General features: G+C 47.7%; 9 protein-coding genes across 9 annotated transcripts; 5 read left to right on the forward strand and 4 right to left on the reverse strand.

The window, feature by feature from the left end:
* Positions 1-504: 504 nt before the first annotated feature.
* On the reverse strand, positions 505-2,811 carry N7479_004330 (putative amino acid transporter; the record flags this gene model as incomplete). Its single annotated transcript, XM_057252027.1, has 2 exons — positions 505-672; positions 736-2,811. The coding sequence occupies 2 exons, from the start codon at positions 2,809-2,811 to the stop codon at positions 505-507; spliced, it is 2,244 nt and encodes a 747-aa protein (XP_057111352.1).
* A 416-nt stretch (positions 2,812-3,227) lies between these two features.
* On the forward strand, positions 3,228-7,210 carry N7479_004331 (putative cation chloride cotransporter; the record flags this gene model as incomplete). The annotated part of the gene is made up of 4 exons (XM_057252028.1): positions 3,228-3,747; positions 3,798-4,389; positions 4,441-4,606; positions 4,658-7,210. 4 exons carry the CDS (start codon positions 3,228-3,230, stop codon positions 7,208-7,210), a joined length of 3,831 nt encoding a protein of 1,276 aa, XP_057111353.1.
* A 658-nt stretch (positions 7,211-7,868) lies between these two features.
* erg12 (mevalonate kinase) lies at positions 7,869-9,473 on the forward strand (the record flags this gene model as incomplete). Its single annotated transcript, XM_057252029.1, has 1 exon — positions 7,869-9,473. One exon carries the CDS (start codon positions 7,869-7,871, stop codon positions 9,471-9,473), a length of 1,605 nt encoding a protein of 534 aa, XP_057111354.1.
* A 1,346-nt stretch (positions 9,474-10,819) lies between these two features.
* Positions 10,820-12,022, forward strand: N7479_004333 (uncharacterized protein; the record flags this gene model as incomplete). The annotated part of the gene is made up of 1 exon (XM_057252030.1): positions 10,820-12,022. The coding sequence occupies one exon, from the start codon at positions 10,820-10,822 to the stop codon at positions 12,020-12,022; it is 1,203 nt and encodes a 400-aa protein (XP_057111355.1).
* Positions 12,023-12,555: 533 nt separating this feature from the next.
* N7479_004334 (zinc-binding alcohol dehydrogenase family protein) lies at positions 12,556-13,742 on the reverse strand (the record flags this gene model as incomplete). The annotated part of the gene is made up of 3 exons (XM_057252031.1): positions 12,556-12,767; positions 12,819-13,314; positions 13,596-13,742. The coding sequence occupies 3 exons, from the start codon at positions 13,740-13,742 to the stop codon at positions 12,556-12,558; spliced, it is 855 nt and encodes a 284-aa protein (XP_057111356.1).
* Positions 13,743-14,065: 323 nt separating this feature from the next.
* N7479_004335 (uncharacterized protein) lies at positions 14,066-16,100 on the reverse strand (the record flags this gene model as incomplete). Its single annotated transcript, XM_057252032.1, has 5 exons — positions 14,066-15,166; positions 15,228-15,312; positions 15,369-15,767; positions 15,823-15,958; positions 16,076-16,100. 5 exons carry the CDS (start codon positions 16,098-16,100, stop codon positions 14,066-14,068), a joined length of 1,746 nt encoding a protein of 581 aa, XP_057111357.1.
* Positions 16,101-16,981: 881 nt separating this feature from the next.
* Positions 16,982-19,078, forward strand: N7479_004336 (uncharacterized protein; the record flags this gene model as incomplete). The annotated part of the gene is made up of 4 exons (XM_057252033.1): positions 16,982-17,152; positions 17,213-17,228; positions 17,277-18,616; positions 18,689-19,078. 4 exons carry the CDS (start codon positions 16,982-16,984, stop codon positions 19,076-19,078), a joined length of 1,917 nt encoding a protein of 638 aa, XP_057111358.1.
* Positions 19,079-19,162: 84 nt separating this feature from the next.
* Positions 19,163-21,385, reverse strand: N7479_004337 (acyclic terpene utilization AtuA family protein; the record flags this gene model as incomplete). The annotated part of the gene is made up of 7 exons (XM_057252034.1): positions 19,163-19,737; positions 19,803-19,942; positions 19,997-20,200; positions 20,256-20,890; positions 20,952-21,130; positions 21,191-21,265; positions 21,313-21,385. 7 exons carry the CDS (start codon positions 21,383-21,385, stop codon positions 19,163-19,165), a joined length of 1,881 nt encoding a protein of 626 aa, XP_057111359.1.
* Positions 21,386-22,132: 747 nt separating this feature from the next.
* N7479_004338 (uncharacterized protein) lies at positions 22,133-23,950 on the forward strand (the record flags this gene model as incomplete). The annotated part of the gene is made up of 2 exons (XM_057252035.1): positions 22,133-23,068; positions 23,132-23,950. The coding sequence occupies 2 exons, from the start codon at positions 22,133-22,135 to the stop codon at positions 23,948-23,950; spliced, it is 1,755 nt and encodes a 584-aa protein (XP_057111360.1).
* Between the last annotated feature and the right edge of the window lie 38 nt (positions 23,951-23,988).

Below are 23,988 nucleotides of genomic sequence, written 5' to 3' on the forward strand. Positions count from 1 at the left end.
AAAAGAGGGGGCACATAGAGGGAGACTTGCGGTTTTGAGGAAGATGCTTAGCTATCGGCGCTGGCTGCCATCTAGTTCCGGTGTGCTGATAGTCACTGTACATAGGCTCTATATTATTGCGCTCGAGTTATTCATTTCATGGGATGACCTGGTTTTGATCGTGACAACTTCGAGATTCCGTGATAGGCTGGGTCTGTTATTCTTGATTTATTCATGATCCGATAAACCTCTATAAAAGCCCTATGAATATATGATCGAGTAGATAATCTCCCAAGCCAAGAAAATATGTATACATACAAAAAGTGTAGTCTGACCCCAAGATTCGCCGCCTATACTGACAGTTTGACCGAGATTGTGAATTAACACCACAAGTATGCCCCCCGTTCATGTGTTGAAGTAGCATATGAAAACCCAATGATAGATATGCCAGTCTAGGGTTGAAATAGAACCAAGAAATGCAACAAAACTTAACTTGGCACGCTCTACAGTAACCAAAAAAAATCTTCAGTGAGAGTCACAATATCCTGGGCTTTGAGGGATTTCAGGGCCCATCCAGCTCATGAGGGTCAGGTATGTCGTATAGACGCAGCAAATGACGCCGAAGACAGCAAGAGTTACGTCCGCAATTGCCTGGCGTTTGGAGCGAGCACAAGCACGCAGGTGCAGGAGGGGCTACAGCGATAATGAGTCAGTCAAGCCGTTCTGTGATAATTAGGATACAAGAGAAAGACATACCGGGTATACGTAGATCAATGGAACACAAGCAAAGCTTCCGACCAGGGAAACGAACTTGTCTAGATCATTTGCACCACACCAGGCGATAAGGGCACAGACCATAACGAGGAAGAAACGGAAGCCGTTCTTCTTCCACTTGATATATGGGTTGTACTTGCCACTGCGAGTGAAAAGCTCATTCTCCATAATGCGGATAGCGGGGAAGAGCTGCAACGGAGTGCTCAGTAGGATGGCAAGCGAGTATAGGAACTGAACCACGTTGACAAACTTATCATCCTGGGGGAGGTTGAGAAGGATGACAGTCTTTGTAGCCGACCCGTAAGCCGCGTAACTCAATGCACCGGCGGACAGGAAGATAAAGGTGATTACAACCATGACACCGGCCAGGACACCAGGGAACCGGTTTGGCTGCTTCATCGATTCTTGAATCGGGATGATGAGACCGATACCTTCGTAGGTGAAGATGGCGGTACCGATAAACATAGACCAAGTGGCCGGGTTGAAGGAAACGACGTCTGAAATGCCGCCCTGGTCAACCAGGGTGCTGATATCGTAGTAGTAGATATATAGTAGACCCAAAAGAATGAAGACATCAGCAATCAAGGCTGTAAACCCAAGTTTGCTGATGTCCCGAATCAAAGACAGAGGCAGGAAGATGATCAGCTGCAACAAAACCATGTACTTGATGTCAATGAATGTCACACACTTGCTCACAGCTAGCACGAATGCCTGCAAATTTTGCGAGACAAAGACAATGTATGCTGCCACGAAGCCCATCTGACTCAGGACAATTGATCCCAAAATGATACGTCGCATGTGCTTGCCATATAGAATGCCACCGATGTCACCGAAGGATCCTTCGATCTTCACGCGGGTATTGACCAAAAGAATGAAGGCATAATAGCTTAGAATGGACACTCCCAGTAGCACCATGCTACTGAAGAGCATACCACCATTCAAGAAGGCCCGAGGCAGGAACAAAATACCAGTACCCACAAAAGATTTGAGCAGTAAGAGTACAGCACCTGTTGCAGTAGTTGTCCCTGCCGGTGAGCGCTGCTTGTGCTTTCTCTTCTTCAGACCCGGTGTTTCAGGTTGCAATAGCGCTGCGTCTTCTCCAGATTCTCTGCCCTCTGGCTCGTCCCAGGCATCAGATGAGAAGTACTCATCCGGCCCTAATACTTCGTCATCTTCCTCTAATTCTTCTCCGGCAAAGTGACCATAGAGAGTCAAGAACTCTAGGAAGCTAGTAGTCGGCAGTTGAGGTGCGCCATATCCATGGGGTGTCCCTGTATTTGACCCGTGGGCACTTCCACGGTGTGGACTTCCAGCTGCTCTTCGTAGATAATCTCTGCGGAACCCTCCCGGAACCCGAATGGTGTCAATGTCTTCCGTATCAGCCTCGGGCCTTGGTCGGCTGACGCTGAAACTCTTACTGCGCAAGAATCGCCCTGCTGCTTCCGCCTCAGCATCCTCCGCCCAACGGTAAACTTGTCGTGTGATATCACCGCCCTGAAGCTGTAGACTTGAGAAGTTATCCTCCCCACCAAGGCTGGTCGCAATCTCCGACTGATTATCTGTATGTTCCGTGACTAGATGCCGTTTGATAACTTCAGGATCTTCGTACGGAGCCACGCCCGGGGAATCGGATCCATTTTTGGTATCAAAAGAGCCATATTGAGAGGCTAATGGCCGGTTATCTAGAGTCGAATGCATAGCAGGAGATCCGTTGTGCCGTGACGGAGTTCCAAATCTCGGCGGCGAGCGACCAAGGCTTTCTTGGAGTTGGGATGCAATGATAGAATGACCAGGACCGGGAACTGAGGCTGGATTTCCAATCGATCTGGAAAACTCCTGCTCGGTGGTGGTGTTTGTGACAGGTCGGCTGGCTGGAATACCCTGTCGAGACGACAAGGATGTTCCTAATGAAGGGGAGGGCACCGGTGATGCGAGGCGTGCCATGGAAGCCTGTCTGCTACCGAACTCAGGTGCGGGGGATCTCGAGCGCACTGAGGATGAGGTTATCGGCACAGATCGAGCTGGATTTAGGGACGAGCCCTCTCCGTTATCCGCCATTTTGAAGGTGGCCGTAGGGTCAAGTTAGCTCCTGACAGGATGGCGTGTTTAGACTCGAGGAATGGGCATGGAAAGAAGACCGGACGCTTAAATTACAGTGCAGGTCAGCTCCTCGGAGGGAAGATTCGGGTAAAAAGTCCAAGATGTAACTTGAGGAGGGATTGAGACATTAACAATAACGCCAAGGATCCCATGGCTGATCAGCTCCAAATGCGGTTGATAGGGAGTGCAAACAGGTTGCAAACAAGTTGCACCCTATCAACGTCATCTGTTGATATCGGCTTGTGTTTCTTTTTCGGTTCATTATCGCTGTCTTTTTGCAGATTCAATAGTCTTACTGGGACTATTGGCTTCTGTTATCTAAATTGCTTTAGTGTTTTTGCCCTCATGTTCATAGCATAAATTTTGCAACTGATATGGCGACCGAACGAGTCGGAGAATCCTCCGACTCCTTATCTCGGCGACGCCCAGCTTTCGCGACTCGAACTGCTCAAGAGGATGTCTCACGTCTCGACCCAGGGGACTCGGCTCATGCTACCTCCGACGAACGTACTCGCCTGCTACCCTGGCCACCGACTCGATCGACCCGTCCGTATGAGCCTGTGAACTCGTCTGAACCAACCAAGGACCAATGCTATTCCTCACCCATGCATTACTTGCGGGCCATTTCTCGCTGGTGGCATAATCGAGTAGACCAGGATCAAGAACAGGAGGCCAGTGGAGACATCACTTCACAAAATGTGTACCTGTCTGCGGGTCCTCTCCGCGACTCCCGCGCTGATAAGAGGGGACATCGATCCCGATCAGTGGATGAGCCGAAGAAGCTTGGTACATTCTCCGGTGTTTTTGTTCCAACAACGTTGAATGTCCTAAGCATTCTTATGTTCCTTCGATTCGGATTCATCCTGGGACAAGCTGGTGTATTGGGCATATTAGGTGAGCATACCTCTTCACAACGTCAGGATCCTAAGTCTGATACATAAAAGGGCTGCTACTTGTATCATACACAATCAACCTCGTGACTACCATGTCTTTATCCGCAATTGCAACAAACGGGACGGTCCGAGGTGGTGGTGCCTACTACCTGATTTCTAGATCTCTAGGTCCCGAATTTGGTGGCTCCATCGGCATTGTATTCTATCTTGGCTATGTGTTCAACACCGGCATGAATGCTGTTGGTTTAGTTGATTGTTTTACTCAGAACTTTGGGACGCAGTCTGGGGACTGGGCCAACTTCCTCGAGGAAGGCTTTTGGTGGCAGTATCTGTGGGGAACTATTATACTGGTATTTTGCACAGGAATTTGCTTGGCAGGAAGTTCCATATTCGCGAGGGCAAGTAATGGGCTTTTGGTCATACTACTTGTGGCAACATTTAGCATACCGCTCTCTGCAGTTTTCATGAAGCCTTTCCCAATCCCTCGCCAGGGGGTGGAGTTCACGGGAATTCGTTTGAAAACGTTGATGGGAAATCTCAAACCTCATCTAACCAAGGGAGCTGCAGGAAGTCAAATAAAAGGACGAGAGAACTTTCAAGACCTTTTTGGCATTCTGTTTCCTGCCACAGGAGGTATTTTTGCGTAAGTTGTTGGCAGCGGACTTTCAACCTCATTTCACTAATTGGCTATTAGAGGGGCAAGTATGTCGGGTGACTTGAAGAACCCGAGTAAGGCTATTCCTAAGGGCACACTCTCGGGTTTGGCTTTGACATTTGTCGCCTACGGGCTTGTCATCCTTGCGATGGCGGCCTCGGTGACCCGGGAGTCTTTTTATAACAACGTGAATGTCATACAAGTCGTAAGTTCTTATTTAAGAGGGAAACTAGAAGCATGCCCTAATTGAGTTTAGGTCAATGCCTCTGATAGTGTGATTCTTCTCGGAGAATTCGCAACCAGTTTCTTTTCCGCCCTGATGGGTGTGATCGGATCTGCTAAGCTTCTTCAGGCTATTGCAAGAGATAGCCTCTTGCCTGGCATAGGAATTTTTGCCCAAGGCTCGCAAAAAACTGACGATCCCATATATGCCATCATTGTGACCTTTGTGTTCGCTCAGGTCACAATGCTCTTCGACATCAATCGCATCGCATCTTTTGTTACCATGACCTACTTGATGACCTTCCTTGTGACGAATCTTGCGTGTTTCCTCTTGAAAATCGGCTCTGCACCCAATTTTCGTCCGTCGTTCCGCTACTTCAACTGGCAGACCGCAGCAGCTGGAACGCTTGTCAGTGGAATCAGCATGTTTTTTGTAGATGGTATTTACGCTACGGGATGTGTAGGAATTCTGGTGGTTCTTTTCCTGCTGATCCATTATACCTCGCCACCCAAGCCTTGGGGTGATGTCAGTCAAAGCCTGATCTACCATCAAGTGCGAAAATACTTGCTTCGACTGCGTCAGGAGCACGTCAAGTTCTGGCGCCCTCAGATCCTGCTCTTTGTCAGCGACCTCGAAAGGCAGTACAAAATGGTGTCCTTCTGCAACTCATTGAAGAAGGGATCTTTGTTTGTATTAGCTCATGTTCTTGTGACCGATGACTTTTCAGCAGCTGTCCCGGAAGCACGTCGCCAACAGACAGCATGGACAAAATTTATCGAAAATTCCAAGATCAAAGCCTTCGTCAACATCGCCGTTTCGCCCGCTGCGGAATGGGGTATGCGAAACATTGTCTTGAATTCTGGGCTGGGTGGGATGAGGCCCAACATCGTTGTGATCGACCAATTCAGATCGGGCCAGTCGCTTGTTGAAACCTTATCTTTGAATAGTGGCCATAGAGACTCGAGGGCTAGGCGCCATTCGGTCTACTCGAGTATAGGAAGCGAAGAGTCCAGCGAGTCTAGGCCGGCAATCACACCTATGAGTGGAAAGAGTTATGTAACGATTCTTGAAGATCTTTTGTTCAAGCTTCGGATCAATGTTGCCGTAGCCAAGGGATTCGAGGATCTGGAGCTACCAGACCCCAACGGTCGCCACACTAAGAAGTATATTGATCTGTGGCCGATTCAAATGTCTGCCGAGCTTGGAGCTGATAATGAAAGCAAGCAAAATCTGCTGACCACTAATTTCGACACTTATACTTTAATCCTGCAATTGGGTTGTATTCTCAACACTGTTCCCTCGTGGAAGAAGACATACAAAATCCGAATTGCGGTGTTTGTCGAGTACGAGACCGATGTGGAAGATGAAAGAGGGCGGGTTGAGGCTCTCCTTGACAAATTACGAATTGAGGCCGAAGTGTTGGTATTTTGCCTTGCTTGCGGTGATCTTCAAGCTTATCAAATCATCGTAAATGGTGATACTTCAGTCGCAGTTGATGCCCGAGAGAGGGTTAATTCCACTCTACAGGGGGAAGAATGGTGGCAAGGGGTCTTAAGAGCTCGTGCCATCCATCAAGACACGCAGGATTCGGATAGAACTAGTGACAGTCTCCATCTCGATAGGTCATATACCTGGCAAGGGCCATCGAGCCAAGACAATGGAGCCAGGCCTTCACGCCAGCGAATGACTGGGTTGAGGAAACTGATCCAGTCCACTCGTCGCAGACGATCTGTCTCTAGCTTCCGGGCTCTAGGAGGGGTGAACCTCGGCATGCAAACACATCGCTTGCTTGATGCATTCGTCGACTACGAGAGCTCCGATAGCATGAGCGAGAGCGAAGACAGCGACCTGGAGGCGTATGCCAGCGACCCAGAACCAGAGGTCAGCGGAGAGGACATATTCAGCGCTCGAAATGAGGCAGCACCTGTTTCCGGTTCTTCGAGGCTCCTTGGTCCGCCCAAGACCAATGATTCCCCGAGAACACCAGTGCGTGCAGGCTCTCAAGTAGAAGGAGCACCACCTTCCCTACTAATCCCGTCCATAATTGAGACTGGCGAAGATGGCTCCCCGAAAAGCAAATCTCTAGGTCGACCGCCGCCCATCAGTCGTACTGCTTCCAGCAATCGATTCAGTTCCTCTCCCATTCCTGAAGCTAAAGTGAACACTGAAGCTGAGGAGGGTAATGGACCGTCTATCATGTTTGCGGCGCAAAACTCACCTCCACGATTTGCAAACAAGCTAGATTCTATCTATGCTCGTCGCCCATCTTCTGTGTCTCCCACCTCCCCCGGTGCCCACGGCAGTCCCCATACACATGCAACAGGGTACCCTGGTGTAGCGTCGGTCCCATTGTCTTTCAATGATCTCCCGAGTCGAGCACAGCATTTGATTCTGAATGAGTTGATGATCCAGCAAAGTGGTGATACCGCCGTTATCTTCACGACTCTGCCGTCTCCCGTGGAAGGGACTTCGCTTAGCGCGGAGGACAGTGAGTCTTACTTGAGCGATCTAGATGTCCTATGGAATGGTCTACCCCCTTGTCTGCTGGTGCACAGTAACAGCATGACTGTGACGATGAATTTGTGATGAATTGATGACTGCGAACTATACAGATGTAGATAGCGCACGCTAGACTATTGTTTTAGAGTATTGGTTGGATGTATTTCATAGCAATGTTATTTATGCGCATAATTACATGGATATATGTCAATATAGCTATTAAATTTCCAAGATGCTACATATATGTACGTGTAACTACGGAGGAGTACATAGTAACTAGATGTAGCTCTCAGACACAAAGGCATAGAGACGATCCCGGCGCTACTGCACGCCACAAAATCTCTGCACCTGGGATACATATTATATAACAGGCCAAAAAAAACTTGACAATTGAAGAAAATTATATTTCCAATAGTGTAATCATAGGAGACTGCTATTAAGACAAAAGTACCAAGGCATAGAGGTTGAAATATAGTAAAGATTGAAATTAATGACAATTGGTATTAGTGTGGCTGTGATTGGGTCATATGAGAGCGTGCCTTGGTATACCCAGTAGCCTCGAGCACTTGTTGATCCCCCATCTTTCCACTTCAACTTGCTTATTCCCCCATACACTCGAGGAGGGGGGACATATCTTGGCTGATACTCATTCTTTACTTCCTTCAATGTTGACTTGCCTTCTATTGCTATCCCCTTTTTAATTCCTAATTCTTTTGCCCCTTTATTGCCCCTCGAATTCCAAGTCATGACCGAGAATCCTACACGCCCATTGAACGGTATGGGTGTCACCAATCCCGTTTCACGTCGCACGGTCGACTTTCATCCTGAAAATACAGTCAAAATCCTCCCTATACACCCCAAGGGTGTGAGCGGAAACTCTGTCCTGGACGACTCCGACAGCGCCTCCCTCTCTTCCACGTCAGAAACACACGAAGTGATTGCCACGGGAGAACAAGTAAAGCGGCCGATAATGGCCCGCAAGGCTTCTTCACCTATGGCGCCTACGTTTATGGTGTCCGCGCCGGGCAAAGTTATCGTTTTTGGCGAGCATGCTGTGGTCCACGGAAAGGCTGCCATGGCCGCAGCAATTTCTCTTCGCTCCTACCTTCTTGTTACTACCCTCTCTAAATCACAGCGCACGATAACGTTGAACTTCCGGGACTTAGGTCTTAGTCACACTTGGAACATTGATGCTCTGCCCTGGGATAAGTTCCACGAGCCTTCAAAAAAGAAGTTTTATTACAGCCTTGTTACCGAACTCGACCCAGAACTCGTCGAAGCAATCGAACCACATCTCCGGGACGTTTCCAAGGGCTTAGGTCTCCCAGAGGAGCAGCGCAACATCCACATCCGCTCCGCATCCTCATTCCTCTACCTCTTCCTCTCCCTAGGCTCCCCGCAAAGCCCAGGCGCCATTTACACCCTTCGATCCACCATTCCCACGGGAGCTGGTCTAGGAAGTAGTGCTAGTGTCTGCGTCTGTCTTAGTTCTGCGCTACTTCTTCAAATCCGTACCCTAGCTGGGCCCCATCCAGATCAGCCACCGGAGGAGGCAGAGACACAGATCGAGCGTATCAACCGCTGGGCATTCGTTGGAGAGCTCTGCATTCATGGCAATCCTAGTGGGGTGGATAACACGGTGTCTGCAGGTGGTAAGGCTGTGATCTTCCGGCGCGAAGATTACCTGAAGCCTCCAACAGTCGTTTCCGTGCCCACTTTCCCCGAACTCCCGCTCCTACTTGTCAACACCCAACAAGCGCGTTCCACAAGCACAGAGGTCGCTAAAGTTGCAGCCCTAAGAGATGCCCATCCTATCGTGACGGAGTCAATTCTTAATGGCATTGACCAAGTGACACGCTCAGCGCAACGTTTAATCGACGATCCTAATTTCGATTTCGGGGACGAGACCGCCCTAGCCCATTTCGGAACTCTAATCCGTATCAACCATGGCTTCCTCGTCTCCCTAGGCGTCTCTCACCCCCGTCTTGAACGTATCCGTGAACTTGTTGATTACGCTGATATCGGCTGGACAAAGCTGACCGGCGCAGGCGGTGGCGGATGTGCGATTACCCTCCTCCGGCCTAATGCTAAGGCGGAAGTCAAGCACGACCTCGAACGGAAGTTCGAGGAGGAGGGTTTCAGTACGTACGAGGTTATCCTTGGCGGTGACGGTGTTGGTGTTCTCTACCCAGCCGTCCTACGCAATGGCTCGGATGAAGAGGGTGGCGAGGAGATCGATCAACAGAAGTTTGAAAATGCTGAAGGCCCCGAAGGCATTGAACGCCTTGTTGGTGTCGGATTGGAGGAGAGGAGAGAGGGTTGGAAGTTCTGGAAGAGAGCTACGAATTAAACCGCTTACGCCAGCCCCGACAAGCATTTGACACACATCTCGCCTTTTCTTCTACCCCGGCTTACTACCTTCTCCGGCCCAATTTGGCAAAGCATTCAGGCCAAGGCTTTCGTCTGACCTTAAGCTTACCCTTGCCCGCTTTTGGGGACCTTCCTTTTACTCATTCATTTCCCATTCTCTGTACACATTATCTTTATCCACCATATGCATTATACACCCACTTCTTTCTTGTTCGTCTTCATTCTCGGTGTCAATACTGATCGTCTACCTTGTTGGGTTTTGTCGTGGATGTCATCACGTTAGTCTCCATTCCTGTTCGGATTTTGGTTGATTCTGTTTGTTACCTTGCCCTTTTCTTCGCTTCTTGATTTTCGTCGTTCCGGGCTTTCCTTTTGCATGAAATAAATTGACGACAGGCTGGGGAAGAACTGCTTCCTAGATGGGTTCGAGTTCTCAAATACATCAATCACATAATAGTATATTGCTCTACTTGGTAAAATTTACTTCTTTAAGGTTCCCATGCGAACAGAGCCAATCAATCATATTGCGTATCTATTCGTTCACCCACAGAGTGAGTCCATCGACATCTATACACGCCATAGAACCAAGGAAAAAAAAGCAGGTATTTGGATATTAAGTGTTATAATTCCTTTCGAAATTGTACGCAAAGTTGTCAAGTTACACTGAAGGATTTCATACTCGGATCACATACCACTTCGCCCACCATCCATCCTGGCTGGTTAGATTCTAGTCTCCACCCTCTGAATCCGCTACGATCAAAAAAACAATGTCAAAAAGATTAAAAGCTCCGGGCGTGGATCGAACACGCTACCTTGCGATGGATGCTTTTTATTGCAATCGCACGCTCTACCAACTGAGCTACCGGTGCTCTTATTGGAGGAATAACTTTTGGTTGGCTTTATATGGTAGAAGAGTTATTCTCAATGCGACCAAGTGGGACTGGACGGCCATACAAATTTAGCGGATTAAAAGACGGCATGAATACTTATGAAATACAAATGCCTACATATTGATTGTATATGCATCGATCGAGAGATCGCTTGTACAACATACTAGCCGTTAGGCACCGATTATAAAGTACCTTTTGTATGTGTATCCTATATAAAGGTACATATTGTATAGCCTAAACCCCGTTGGGGGCTAGGCCGTTGATCTAAACCCTTTAGGAGTTGAAGAAAGCATCCCTGAATCTCTGAATGCACCTGTATATGCACCTCACTTACTAACCCATCTGGTTTAGCTAGTAGGTTCGGCCTCCAAGGTTTCCGAAGACGGCCTTTTTTTCATCCGTGTTATTACAACTCACTAAAGTTCCCTTTAACGCCATGGACGCGTTTCAAAAGCTGCCTGTAGAGATTGTCCTTTCTATAGTACATCACACGGCAGACTTTTTCGGAGTCTACAGTTTGCTCCAGGTATCTCCATGTATGCGATCAGTGTTTGAAGCCAATCATTCGCGACTCCTCGAAGATCTCCTGACAACTTGTCCAAGCACTTCATATGAGCTGCACCAGCTAGTCCGCATAGCGGTATTGATTCGCACGCCTTCATTTAAGCCTTTGAACTTTGATGAATTCGCACTCGCCTCACATGCCTCCGCACTGACGGGTCTGCAGAGTCTGTCGGAGGCGAGTGCCTATGAGATGATCAAAATCGCTGCTCGGATTCAACATCTTGCCTGTGTCTGCTTATCAAAGATGTTGCAAAGCTTTCGCGATGCCCAATATGACCCGGTATTCCCAAAATTGTGGGAAACAAATGGTACCGACCCCTTTTCATGGATTGAAGAGTTTCGCGTCTATCGAATCTTATGGCGCCTCCAAATCCGATCGGATCTTCAGCTTGCAGCTGCCGCCCAGGATAAAAGCGGGGAAGACTGGGGTGGATGGGGCTGGCCGTCTACTGAAATCCAAAAACTCGCAACCTACTTTGACATGTCACATATGCAAGCGCAGCAGACGCATGGGGTCGCAGATATTCTTCGAGAATTAGGTGCGCTATTCTCGCATGAACAGGAAGTGTTGGGCCCATCACTTAGGGACGATATGAGTCCTGATTTCCAATATCCGATGCCACTGATCGAATCTTTGCAAATATCTACCCCCGACAAGAAACCTATATGGTGTCCACCAGCGCTACCCGAGGACACGGGGGTGGATAAGATATGGGGAAGATCTACACGCAGCTGCCGAATCTCGAAACAAGGGGTATTTTATAAGGCCATTCAGAGAGACTTTCCTTTTCAACCCGGGGTCTACGTAACCGGATTGGATGATTTGCGGCCATTTTATCGGACAGGTGTCTTTATATGGGATAACTGGCGGATGTACTCGTTGCGTCTTATAAGTATGAAATCGGGAGATGACCCTCGGGCACCGTACGGTTGCAACTTTGAATTGCTCCTTGAAACACCGGATGGTGCTTGGGTTGATCCGGCTCTCACTGGACGGGGAGACTTGCAGAAGACGTGGTCTGCTCTGTTACAAAGGTCTATAGGAGGGTCGGAATCAATCCATAGACGTATATAAAATGTGTCGATTTACTAGGGTGCGTCAAGGCCAACGACCTCTAGAGGAACTTTGTGTTTGAGCTAGCGTCATTTATGGATTTCTGATTGAAATTAATATCGTATAAGACGAACACTATTGATAAGGCTTTCTATTGCAATATATATCAATTTTGAGAAAATCTAAAAGCTGCATCGTGATAGTATTAAAAAGTACCTTGTATTACCTTCTAAAAAGCTGGGAATATATATATCGCAACCGCAAAGTCATAAATATTTTCCAAAACATCCCCTAAAAAGTATTGAACTATTAGAAAACCTCTTTAGGGACTACTGTTGTTTAGATATAAAATTGTAATTTATCGCATTTACTATGTGTTTTGGGATGGACCAGTCGCTTGTGTAGACCACTCGTATATGAAATAATTTATAAATAAAGAAGTTCTCTTGAGAACGTAGCGGTAGTGGTGGTAGTAGCAGTAGTAGCAGTAGTAGCAGTAGTAGCAGTAGTAGCAGTAGTAGCAGTAGTAGCAGTAGTAGCAGTAGTAGCAGTAATTACCCCCTCACTACCTCGATAACAATCTTCTTTGCCGATACCCCCTTCTTTTGGAGATCTAAACCTTCCTGAACCTTTTCCAGGCCGCCCTTGATGATCAAAGGATCTGGTTTAGCCAGGAACTTTCCGTTTGCCAAAGCCTCTGGAAGGTATTTGCGCCACACAGCATCACCAGCATCCAAGTTTACCAGACGCAGAGCTAATCCATTTACTGTCTTTATATTAGCACTAACACTGAACTTCTTCAGAGAAAAGAACATACCGGAAACCGCCTCAACATTGCCAGGCAAACCTTCCACGGGCCACCCCGTCAGAGGAAGTTTGCCGCCTCCAATCGCTCCGAGAATTCTTCCACAACTACTCTGCGTACTTTGAGTACTAATAGCATCGAACACAAAATCTCCCGGGCTCAAAACCCCTAAGATCTGCTCAACGACATCTGGATCCTGGTGATCAAAGCCCCGTGAAGCACCCAGACTCTTGACATACTCAATATTAGAGCTTCCAGCCGTAGCGATAACATCAAGACCCGCTGCTAGGGCAAGTTGAATGGCCGAGCTACCCACCGAAGAACTCCCGCCCCAGATCAGGATCGTCTTTCCGGTGGGCTTGGGGTTCAAGGTTGGGTAGGGAAGCTGGAGATAGTGAAAGAGCGCACTGCCAGCTGTGGATACCGATAGGGGGAGTACAGCAGCATTTTCTAGCGGGAGGGAGTCTGGGATTGCAGATACCACGATCTCCTGGCAGGTTGTGTAGTGCTGGAATCCGGAATTGGTGACTTTCCGTGTGAGAAGACTATCACAGTGACTGGATGAAGATGTTAGTAAAGGGCAAGAGAAGTCTTGTTCCCTTTATGGGAGTCAACATGCCCTATCACTCTTTGACCAATTTCGAAGCGTGTAACATTGGATCCAAGTTCAACTATTGTTCCAGCGACATCGGTTCCAAATATGTATGGATATGGTAGTTCGATTTTTGGATTGTCTTGCAACTGAAGTATGGTTAGAAGAAATTCTAAATACGTAGGAAATTTGCTTACCTTCCAATCAACAGGGTTTACGGCGGCGTAAGCGACTTTGATAACGACCTCATTTTCCGAAGGCGTTGGGTCCGGGCCTGGTCCGATTTTGAAAGGTCTTGCTTTTGCTGCAGTAATCCAAGCTGCTTCGTTTGGAAATTTGGCCATTCTTGGGATTCTATAAGGAGACAGAGATGTGATTAGATTTTGTGGACTGGTGAAGCATAAGTCTTTGTATACATCTAAATTGCTTTATAGTTATCAGAAAAGAGATCATTGGATTTGCACGCGTGGACGAGTATTTAGATTTGTAATATTCCAAGAGCTATTACAAATTTTTATTGAAGAATTAGAGTGATGGATGATTTGATTTCTAATTGCAATTGAACGATTTCTAAGCTGACAATGCAGCCCTAGGTAGCTGACGCTAAGTGATCAATTAAACGAGACTAACCAATGAGATGACACTAGGTGTTTGAAAGCTTAGCCTCCTAATATTCTTCCACTAGGCTTCGCTTGCCCTGTTCCAATGCCGTGGGGATCTTCTCCAAACACCCAGCCGCAGCAGCAAAGAAACCGAGGAAGACCTTACTTGGCCGCAACACACGGCTCAAGTACTCAGGGTGGAATTGCACACCGACAAAAAAGGGGTGGTCACGGATCTCAACAATTCCGATACGCTTACCGGTGGTATCTTTGCCAACAACAGTAAGCCCAGCCTTCTCAAGCTTCTCAACCATTGCCGGGTTGATTTCGTACTGATTCCGGTGACGTTCCTCAATCTGGGTAATAGTGGGGCCATACAACGATCGCAGCTTCGACCAATCAGTGTCCTCCTTAAAGATGCATGGATGCTTTCCCAGACGCATAGTGCTACTGCCATATTCCTGGTTGTGTTCAGGCATGCAAATAATGACATGGTTATTGGATTCTGGGTGGAGCTCTTGGCTCCCAGCATCCGTGATACCCATGACGTGGCGGGCGTATTCAACCACTGCAAGCTGCATGCCAAGGCATACGCCTAGGAATGGCTTTTTATTACTCCTTGCGCATTTGATTGCCTCGATCATCCCACCGGTGGCGCGAGTACCAAAGCCACCAGGCACGATAATGCCTTGAACGCTATGAATATCATGCCAGGCTTTGTGGTACTTGACTGGAGAGTTCTGATAGGTCTCGTCCTCGAGATGTGCGGCGTCAATCCAAACGATCTTGACTTTCTTGTGACAGTACATGGCTGCGTGTTCAATTGACTTGGAAACACTGCGATAAGCATCTTTATTGGAGGTGTATTGTCCCACGAGCGCGATTGAAACCGTGTCGGTGATCGTATCATGATTTCGAACAAGATGAACCCAGTCTTTCCACATGCGCCTGCCTTGCTCTATACGCGGGGTGGGTGTTCGATCAAGTGGGAGTTCGAGGTGCTCGCAGAGGATGCCGAGAAGATTCTGTTTCTCAAGGAGAAGAGGTACGTGATATGTGGTTGGCCCGTCATGTACGGAAATGACCTGTTCCGACTCCATTGAGCACATATTGGCGATTTTTTGGATGGTCCCTGGATCCAATGCCGTCTCGCAGCGGCAGGCAACCTTATCTTGATTAGCCCTGAGCGCGTGATGTGATACATTTAGATGCAGAGCGAAAACATACTAAAAGTGGACTCAATCCAGCGCTCCGAACGTCGGAAATGGATCTTTGAGTTGGTTTCGTCTTTTGCTCACCAGAAGCTCCTGGCCTAACCCGATGTTAGTTTACAGCAGTGCTTCTTCGCCTGAAACAAGAAGAGCTTACGGCACGACAGGGACATAAGCTACGTGAATTTGAACGAGGTTTTCTCTTCCAACCCTCTTTCGAAGCTGGGAAAGAGCGTAGATAAAGGGCGAACTCTCGATATCGCCCACAGTACCGCCCAGCTCAATAATACACACATCAGGCTCGGCTTGGGACTCGTCCACAGGTATCTTCGCTGTCTGCTCGATGTATTCCTGAATGGAGTTGGTGACATGAGGCACCACCTGAACTGTCTTGCCCAGGTAATCACCGACTCGCTCCTTAGAGATGATGTCTTGATAGATTTTCCCAGTTGTGATGTTATGATCACGCTGGAGAGTGGTTGAAAGGTAGCGCTCGAAGTTGCCGAGGTCAAGATTCATCTCACCCCCATCGTCTGTCACATATATTTCCCCATGGCTAGATCAATCAGTCCACGGGCGCTCAGAAGCTGCATCGGATCAGCGCAACTTACTGGAGTGGACTCATAGTCCCCGAATCGATGTTGATATAGGGATCTATCTTGATGGTGGTGACGATAAACCCTTTACTTTGCAGCAATAGGCCTGCGCTAGAAGCGACTATGCCTTTCCCTGCCCCAGATATGACACCTAGTAATGTCAGTCTTGTATACCTCGAAGCGCTAAAGGTGAAATATGGAGAGTGCCCCGCTTTTCCCCACAGACTGATGGTGGAGCCACTTCTGGCAGATCACTGTTAAAACTCACCTCCAGATACTACGATGTACTTCATCTTCGCACTTAGAAGCTAAAAGCCAAGTAATAATATTGATGAAGATCAAGAGCAAGATAGAGAGAGAAGAAAGCTAATCCCGATTTGGAAGTACGACATGGGGTGGCAGATCAGACACCGCCTTCATTTTTGGACAACCCCTTCTTTCAGCCTGTTCTTTGACCATCGTTTTTGTTTATGATCAGAAGTGAGAGAACCGAGAAGCAGGAGTAGTCAATCTGCTGAATGTGCCCATATTTATGAGAAGACTTGTTGTTCGCCTGAGTTTTAAGGTGGAATTCAGATGAACGCTTGTACGGTACACTTGCAACACACTATCGTACATCGTACCACGTTATATAGCATCGGCTGGATTCTGATGCTAGGATTCCTCTTTAATATAGATGCAAAGTCACGGATTTTCAGGGGATCGGCTAAGATGTGCTCAGTTACGAGTCTTGATATCCATCCAGATCCGAATGAAAACCCGACCTCGGGAGTATCCGACGTCATGACTCCTCCCACATACACACTGTACACAATGTATGGTATGGGAATAAACGGAATTATTTGTTCAAGAAATTTGAGAGTAAGATCTAACGGAATTGTTAAAAAAATGCCTGCTGTGATTGGACGCCTATCTCTTAGATCCAAGCTTTTATGACCCATCTCAGATACGATGACGGCCTCCATCTCAGGGTCCATGATGCCTCTGTGGAGAACATCTGTCAGGCCAGGTCCAGCACGAACGAATCACACTTATAGTCATGCAAATCACTCTGTACAAGACAGGGGCAGTGCTTTTTCGGGAGGCTTGACTTTCCCCCGCATGGCGTTTTCCCGACTCACTTCGCTCCTCTACAAGTCTTTCCTATCACCTTGTCTATAGATTCTGACTCGCCATGAAGTCTGAATCTGTGACATGCGCCGGCATCGCGACATCTATTGCTTTGGCTACATGTCTAACAGGCGTGTTGGCTAAAGGGAACACTTCATCTGTTCCAATCAGCCTGACAGTCTCAAGGCACGGTGGTAATAAGTCGAGTCCGATTCTCTATGGAGTTATGTTCGAGGTGAGCGGCAGACTAGCTCTATGCGTAAATATCTTTGTCGCTAACCTTCGATATTCCTAGGAAATGGACCATTCTGGTAGGAAGCTGGAATTTTCTGATCATGAGCACCACTAACTATCTCAAGGCGATGGTGGAATTCACGGACAATTGCTGCAGAACAATGGATTTCAAGGAACCACTCTTGGCTTGACTGCATACGCTCCAGTGGGAGATGTGATAATCTCCCAGGATACCTCAAAGCCCGTCAGTAAGGCAATTACGTCTTCGCTCAATGTTGCCGTACCCCATGGGGTAAAAGACTACGTTGGCTTTGCCAATACTGGTTACAACGGAATCCCAGTCACGGGTGCCACATACAACTGTTCATTCTGGATGATGGGTAACTATTCGGGAACCATCAATCTGCAGCTTGTTGGGTCGCATAGTGGTTCAGTACATGCCGATCACAACTTGACCGTCGAGAGTACAGATTCAAAATTCAGGGAATTCAAAACCAGGTTCAACACTACCTATGCACCGCAAGGGGATAATGAGTGGCATTTGACATTCGATGGATCGAAGGTTGCTGGTAGCTCGCTGAACTTTGGCTTAATCCAGCTGTTTCCTCCTACCTTCAAGGGGAGAGAAAATGGATTGCGAGATAACCTTGCATCTTTTCTGGACGAGGTTCATCCAGCGTTTCTCCGGTTCCCGGGCGGGAATAACCTCGAAGGCTTGGAAGTTGAGACTCGCTGGAAGTGGAACACCACTATTGGGCCCGTTGTCGACCGCCCAGGAAGAGACAGTGACTGGTTTTACCCCAATACAGATGCCCTCGGCCTGGATGAGTACCTGTGGTGGTGTGAAGATATGAATATGGCACCACTTCTGGCTGTCTGGTCAGGAAAGTCCTATGGAGACATTCTCTCCGGTCCGGACCTTCACCCTTTCGTTCACGATATCATGAATGAGATGGAATACCTCTTTGGCAATACCTCGACATATTATGGCAAACTGCGAGCCCAGAACGGCCGCAAAGATCCATGGAAGGTTGACATGATTGAAATTGGCAACGAAGATGACCTCACTCTCGGCTGTGATACCTATCCAGATCGTTTCAATCAAATCTATAAGGCCATCCACGACAAGTACCCGAACATCACGCTTGTTGCTTCTCACGGGAACTATTCGTGTCTGCCATCCCCACTTCCTAAAGATGTCATCATTGATCTGCATCTGTACCGAGCACCAGACGACTTTGTCAAATTGTTCGATCAGTTTGACAACCAGCCGCGGAACCAGTCAGTGATGATTGGTGAGTTTGGATGTCGCAATACTTCAGAAGAGACAGGGACATACTGGCCATACATGCAGGGAAGCTGCAGCGAGGCCGTATACATGATGGGAATGGAGCGCAACAGTGATGTTGTCAAGATGGTGGCTTATGCACCCTTGCTGCAACACTTTGATTTCGTCTCTTGGTCGGTAAGAATATCTATTCAAAAAATGTTCAAATAACGTTAGGATTATAGCTGACCACACTGCTTTTACTTACAGCCCACACTATACGGTTTCAATTCTGCTCCCGACTCTGTCACGCCTTCGGTTTCATACTTTGTTCAAAAGATGTTCGCATCCAACAAGGGTGATACCATTGTTCCAGTTGAATCATCAACAGGATTTGGACCTGTTTACTGGGTGGCTTCGAAGACAGGTTCACACTACTACTTGAAACTGGCTAACTATGGCCCCGAACACCAGAGCATCAAAGTGCATATACCAGAAACCAAAACTGGTAAACTGGAGATTCTTGCAGGTCCCCAGTACCAAGGCGACACACCTTCCAACGTGCAAATCCAAACTGTCACCACCAGTGTTTTCAACGCGCAAGGGAAGTACTCAATAAACATGGCTCCTTGGGCTGTTGCTGTTTTGGCAGTTTCATGAACGAGATGATTGTACATGTTCCAGCAATTGATGTTTCATATGATATGCGCATTTCATAATTTGTCCTGTGATATAAATACAAATTCAATCCAAAATCTCCACCGGAACCTCTACAACCTTGTCGCGAACATAATCCGCAAAGCCCTTACCAAACCCATCCAGTCGGCTCGAGCTGCTAACACCCCGACCAAGAATCCCATAGATCACAAAGTGCACGGCATGAATGTGCGGGAATTCAACCCTCTCAACCAAGAACGACTCATCCCAGTCATCATCATCGGCAAGCATCTCTCGCATTTTTTCAATGCTCATATAAGATCGCAACCAAGGCCAGTGAGCAGCGTCAGGGACAAAGACACCAAAGTTGAGGTTAGATCCTTTGTCACCAGATCGGGCAAGGGCAATGTCTCCCAGTCGGATAGACCGAGTTGGGGATTGGAGGAGCGCGACTTCATCGCTCGATGGACTATGATTATAGCTTGCGCGTGGCTGTAGAGCCTTGTACGCTGGAGGGTGACCTGTTGGGGATGAGATGATAGTATCAGGGGAATCGATGAAGTTGATCTCCTCGTTCAGATCATCCTGTTTGACTATAGCGGGGTAGTAGGCTAGGAATGGGCGCGGGACTGCTGTGCGCATGTCGAGAGCGGAGTGGAATCCTGATTAATTCTAGTCAGCTCAAAATATGGAAATAGCTATTAGTTCAATAGATATTTGTTCGCACCTGAGAAATGCTTAAGAGAAATGTCTTTCATTGCTCTTGCGACAGCGAGAACAGCGTCGGCCTCGACTGCAGCAACAAAGATCCGTAGGTATGTGGTACTTTGTCGCTGTGAACTGGGGTTCAGAGCAGGGACACCGATCCTAGAGATTAACTCGTCAATATTGGTTCAACCTGAAAAGATGAAATTAAGTCACCTTTGGAATTCAAGTGTGTCAATTCGATCAATAGACTCCTTCGCAATGAAATGGCGGAGTTGTTTTTCGATCAGATCCCACTTCTTATCAGACGCATATCCAGTAGCGTTCAGTAAAATCTGAGCCTCGAAACCACCGGTATAGAACACGGCTAGCTTGGTTGTTGGAGGAGGCGCATAGCCTCGGATGCCATGAACGCGAACCCTAAACATGATTTCAGTATATCAACACAATGAGAAACGAAAAAAAGTACACTTACCGATCCTTTCCGGCTTGTTCAACAACAACATCATCCAAAATACCACTGACATCACTATTCAAGTAAATATTTCCCTGGAGCTCATACAAAAGTTGACACCGGACAGTATCAACATCAATTATACCGCCGGTCCCCGGATGTTTCGCAACCACACATGATCCATCTGCATCAATCTCCGCAATGGGAAACCCTGGCTCAACAAAAGTATCAACGGGGTGTCGGTCAAAGCCAGAGAAATTTCCGCCAGTCACATAGGCCGAGCACTCAATGAGATGACCCGCGACCAGGGCCCCAGCCAGGCGGTCATAATCCAACTCCGACCAAGAGTGCCAGTACCATGCCGCCGCAATTACAGGGCTTGCGTCTGCAACCCGGCCGCAGATAATGATATCGGCCCCACGACGAAGTCCGTCTACTATACCCCGAGCGCCGAGGTATGCATGAGCTGAGACCATAGGGACGGGCTTGGTGGTGTTGGTGAATGCATAGGTGAGGGGGCCAGGTTTGACCGAATCATTTGTTGCGTCGAGGTGTTGGAGTTGTTCTGCAGATTGTGGCATGTTCGGGCCGAATTTGGCATAGAGATCATCTCCTGATAGGTACGCCACTCGCAAAGCGAGACCTTTTTGGTGGATCTGTTGGTAAGGATTTAGTATATGTAGATTTATGCAGTTGGGTGGGGGCTTTTGTACTGACCAGTTTGTGAACTTTGAGAGCCAACCCTTTAGGATTGAGTGCTCCTCCATTTAGTACGACTTTGATGCCCTTTTCAGCGATCACATCGATACTTTGTTGTATACCTTCCCAGGCTGTCTCTTCGTATCCAGGATGTTCCCCACGTTGGAATGCTTGGGAATTATTTGCCAGGTTAACCTCTTAGTTTAGTTAGTACTTTGTACATCCCGGGGGTTTTCACATATTGCCAAGAAACATACCCGCCAGGTAATCCCCCGTGATAAAGTCCACATCTCCTAACGTCGCTTGGCGATACATTTCGTACGCAGGATCACCTTTTGTACATTAGTGGTGTTGGTTTAATCTAAAATGTTCTCCATACCATGATAACCAGAGCAGTTGGCGATTCTGACAGGTCGGCTATTTTCACTTGGATTGGCAGACATAGTAGACATCGTGTATTGTAGTTAATTTTTTTTTTCTTTTCTCATAAGATATGGAGATAATTGTTGGGATAATTATAGGATTTTTTTCTTTCAAATCCTTGCAGAGAGTATCGCTGAATACTAGAATTGTACTCCGTATTCTAATATTATATGCAAGGGTTATTCCAAGTTCAAGTTCATGGCCCCCCCCCCTTCGGCTGAAGAGCACCGAGGCAAAAAAAAAAGGACGAGAACCCCGGGGGACCACGGAAGAGATCCCATCTCTAACCCCCACGGGCCGTGGAAGTGATGGTAAGCAACTCCCATTAATCAAGCCAATTATATGAAAGTGATGATCCTGATCCGAGTTAATATAAGCCTTGCTTTTTAATGAGGCTGAGCTCCAACCACTTGAGATTGTTCCGTGGCTTATTTGCTTTATTGCCGTGGCGTTTTCTAACGCCGCATGCGGGGGAGATCACATCGCTCTATGCCGGATGGGGAAAAATTCACGATTTACGGACCAGTAGTATGAATTCTTTGTATGTTGGTAAGATTTAGATAGGATCCGAATAATACGAGTTGACGTTGTAACTTGGATTGCGAGTTTGGTATGCCTAAGTATAAAAAGGTACCTAGGTAGTGTCGGTGTATTTCGAGATTCTTGATTCGAACAATCGCAATTGTCCTTTTCTTTGTTTATATTGTTTCATTTTTTTTCTTCTTCTTTTTCTTCTTCTTTACCATTATCTTTGAGCCCTTTGTCTTTGAGCCAAAATGTATGAGACTATCCCTGGAAACGAGGTATACGGACCTGGTACCTTCATCGACAAGTCCGTCCTCCCCGTACCGGAAGATGCCCGTCGAATCTTTGAACTGCTGGCATCACGAACACCCGGTTTCACAAAAGATAGTGCATTATGGGATACTGTCAGCTTTGAAGGCCGGCCGGACCCTATGGTCCCTGGTCCGATGAAGTCCCCCGTCGTAACAGCTGCTCTGCATGCTATGTGCGGGCTAGTTGGCAACGAACTTCTTGAGCTACGAGATGGCAAGCCCGCTAAAGAAGCCAGCGTGACTGTCAACACAGATCATGCTGGAATCTGGCTTGCATCGACCTTTACAGCATTCGTGAATGGCAAAGACATCTCGGCTCTTGCACGGGCCCGCGAACTCTCCAAGATCTTCGACAGGGACTTTGAGAAGGGCTTCGGTGTCGGTCCATTGGCTGGCCGAGCCACTGCACTGTATCCCACCAAGGATTCTGGGGTATGGTATCAACTCCACGGATCGCTGGATGCGAGAAAGACACTCTGCTCGATGGGAATCAACATGGATGTGCCATTGAAATCCTTCCAGGAGGGATATGAATATATTCGGGAACATGTCCAGAAATGGAGTCCTGATGAACTTGAAATGCATAATGTTAGAAATGGATTATGTGGGAGTATCTGCTACTCACCCGAAGGCTGGAGGAAGACTGAAATGGGAAAGAGGCTTGCGGAATACCCTCTCGTGAATTATAAGCGCGAGTCATATGCGCAACCGACGCCGTCGGTTCCCTTGAGTCAACTTCCTGATCGTCGCCCTCTGGCTGGGATCAAGGTTGTGGAAATGGTTCGGATTATCGCTGGTCCCACCGTTGGGGTGATTCTGGCATCATTTGGTGCGGATGTCATCCGTGTCAACTGTAGTAGACTGGCAGATTTGAATGTGAGTGAAACCAACTCCCCTTTTTGTCTTGAATCAAAATACTGACTATGCGATCCCTAACAGGTCCTCCAATTAACGCTCAACGCCGGAAAACGCACAATCGATCTTGATATTGGAAAAGAGGAGGATATGGCCCGACTCAAGGAGCTTGTCGGCGATGCAGACGTGTTTGTCCAGGGCTTCCGTTACGGGTCACTAGACCGGAAGGGGCTTGGTCTGCAAAGCATGCTGGATATGGCAGCCAGAAGAAACAAGGGCATTGTTTACGTCGATGAAAACTGCTACGGTCCATCTGGACCATTTGCCGAGAGACCCGGCTGGCAGCAGATCGGGGATGCCGCATCGGGTGCGTCATATGTGATGGGCCGGTCATTGGGATTCGATGAAGGAACAAGTGTTCTTCCACCGCTGCCAATCTCTGATATGACTACTGGCGTTGTCGGTGCTCTTGCCACAATGTTGGCTATCCGGGACAGGGCTCAGAAAGGAGGCTCATATCACGTCGTAAGCTCGCTTGTGGCGGGAGATGCAATTCTGGTGGACCCTGAAGTTGGCCTCTATCCCGTTGAAGTGGTACAAAAAACTGTGGATACGTTCAAATTCGCGCGCTCGTCTCCGGACCAGTTCGTGTCGGAAATTATGATCCAGGTTATTGATGGGTGGAAACGGGTTTTCCCAGAATATCTTGCACAAAATTCTCCATTTATGATGAGCTTTGAAGATAGCCCATGGGGACGGATGGATATGCTGAGGCCTGTGGCCAAACTAGACGACAAGGACGCAAGTCCTATTTGGAAGAATGCCCCTGTTCCAAATTGCCATCATGATCAAAGCATCACCTGGCTTGATCATGTCGCAAGACCTTCTGGGTTGTCATATTAGTATATACGATAAGAAATTTATGACAATAATGTTCAAAT

The sequence above is a fragment of the Penicillium vulpinum genome (assembly GCF_028829585.1).
Source record: "Penicillium vulpinum strain IBT 29486 chromosome Unknown utg000002l_segment0_segment0, whole genome shotgun sequence".
NCBI lineage: Eukaryota > Fungi > Ascomycota > Eurotiomycetes > Eurotiales > Aspergillaceae > Penicillium > Penicillium vulpinum.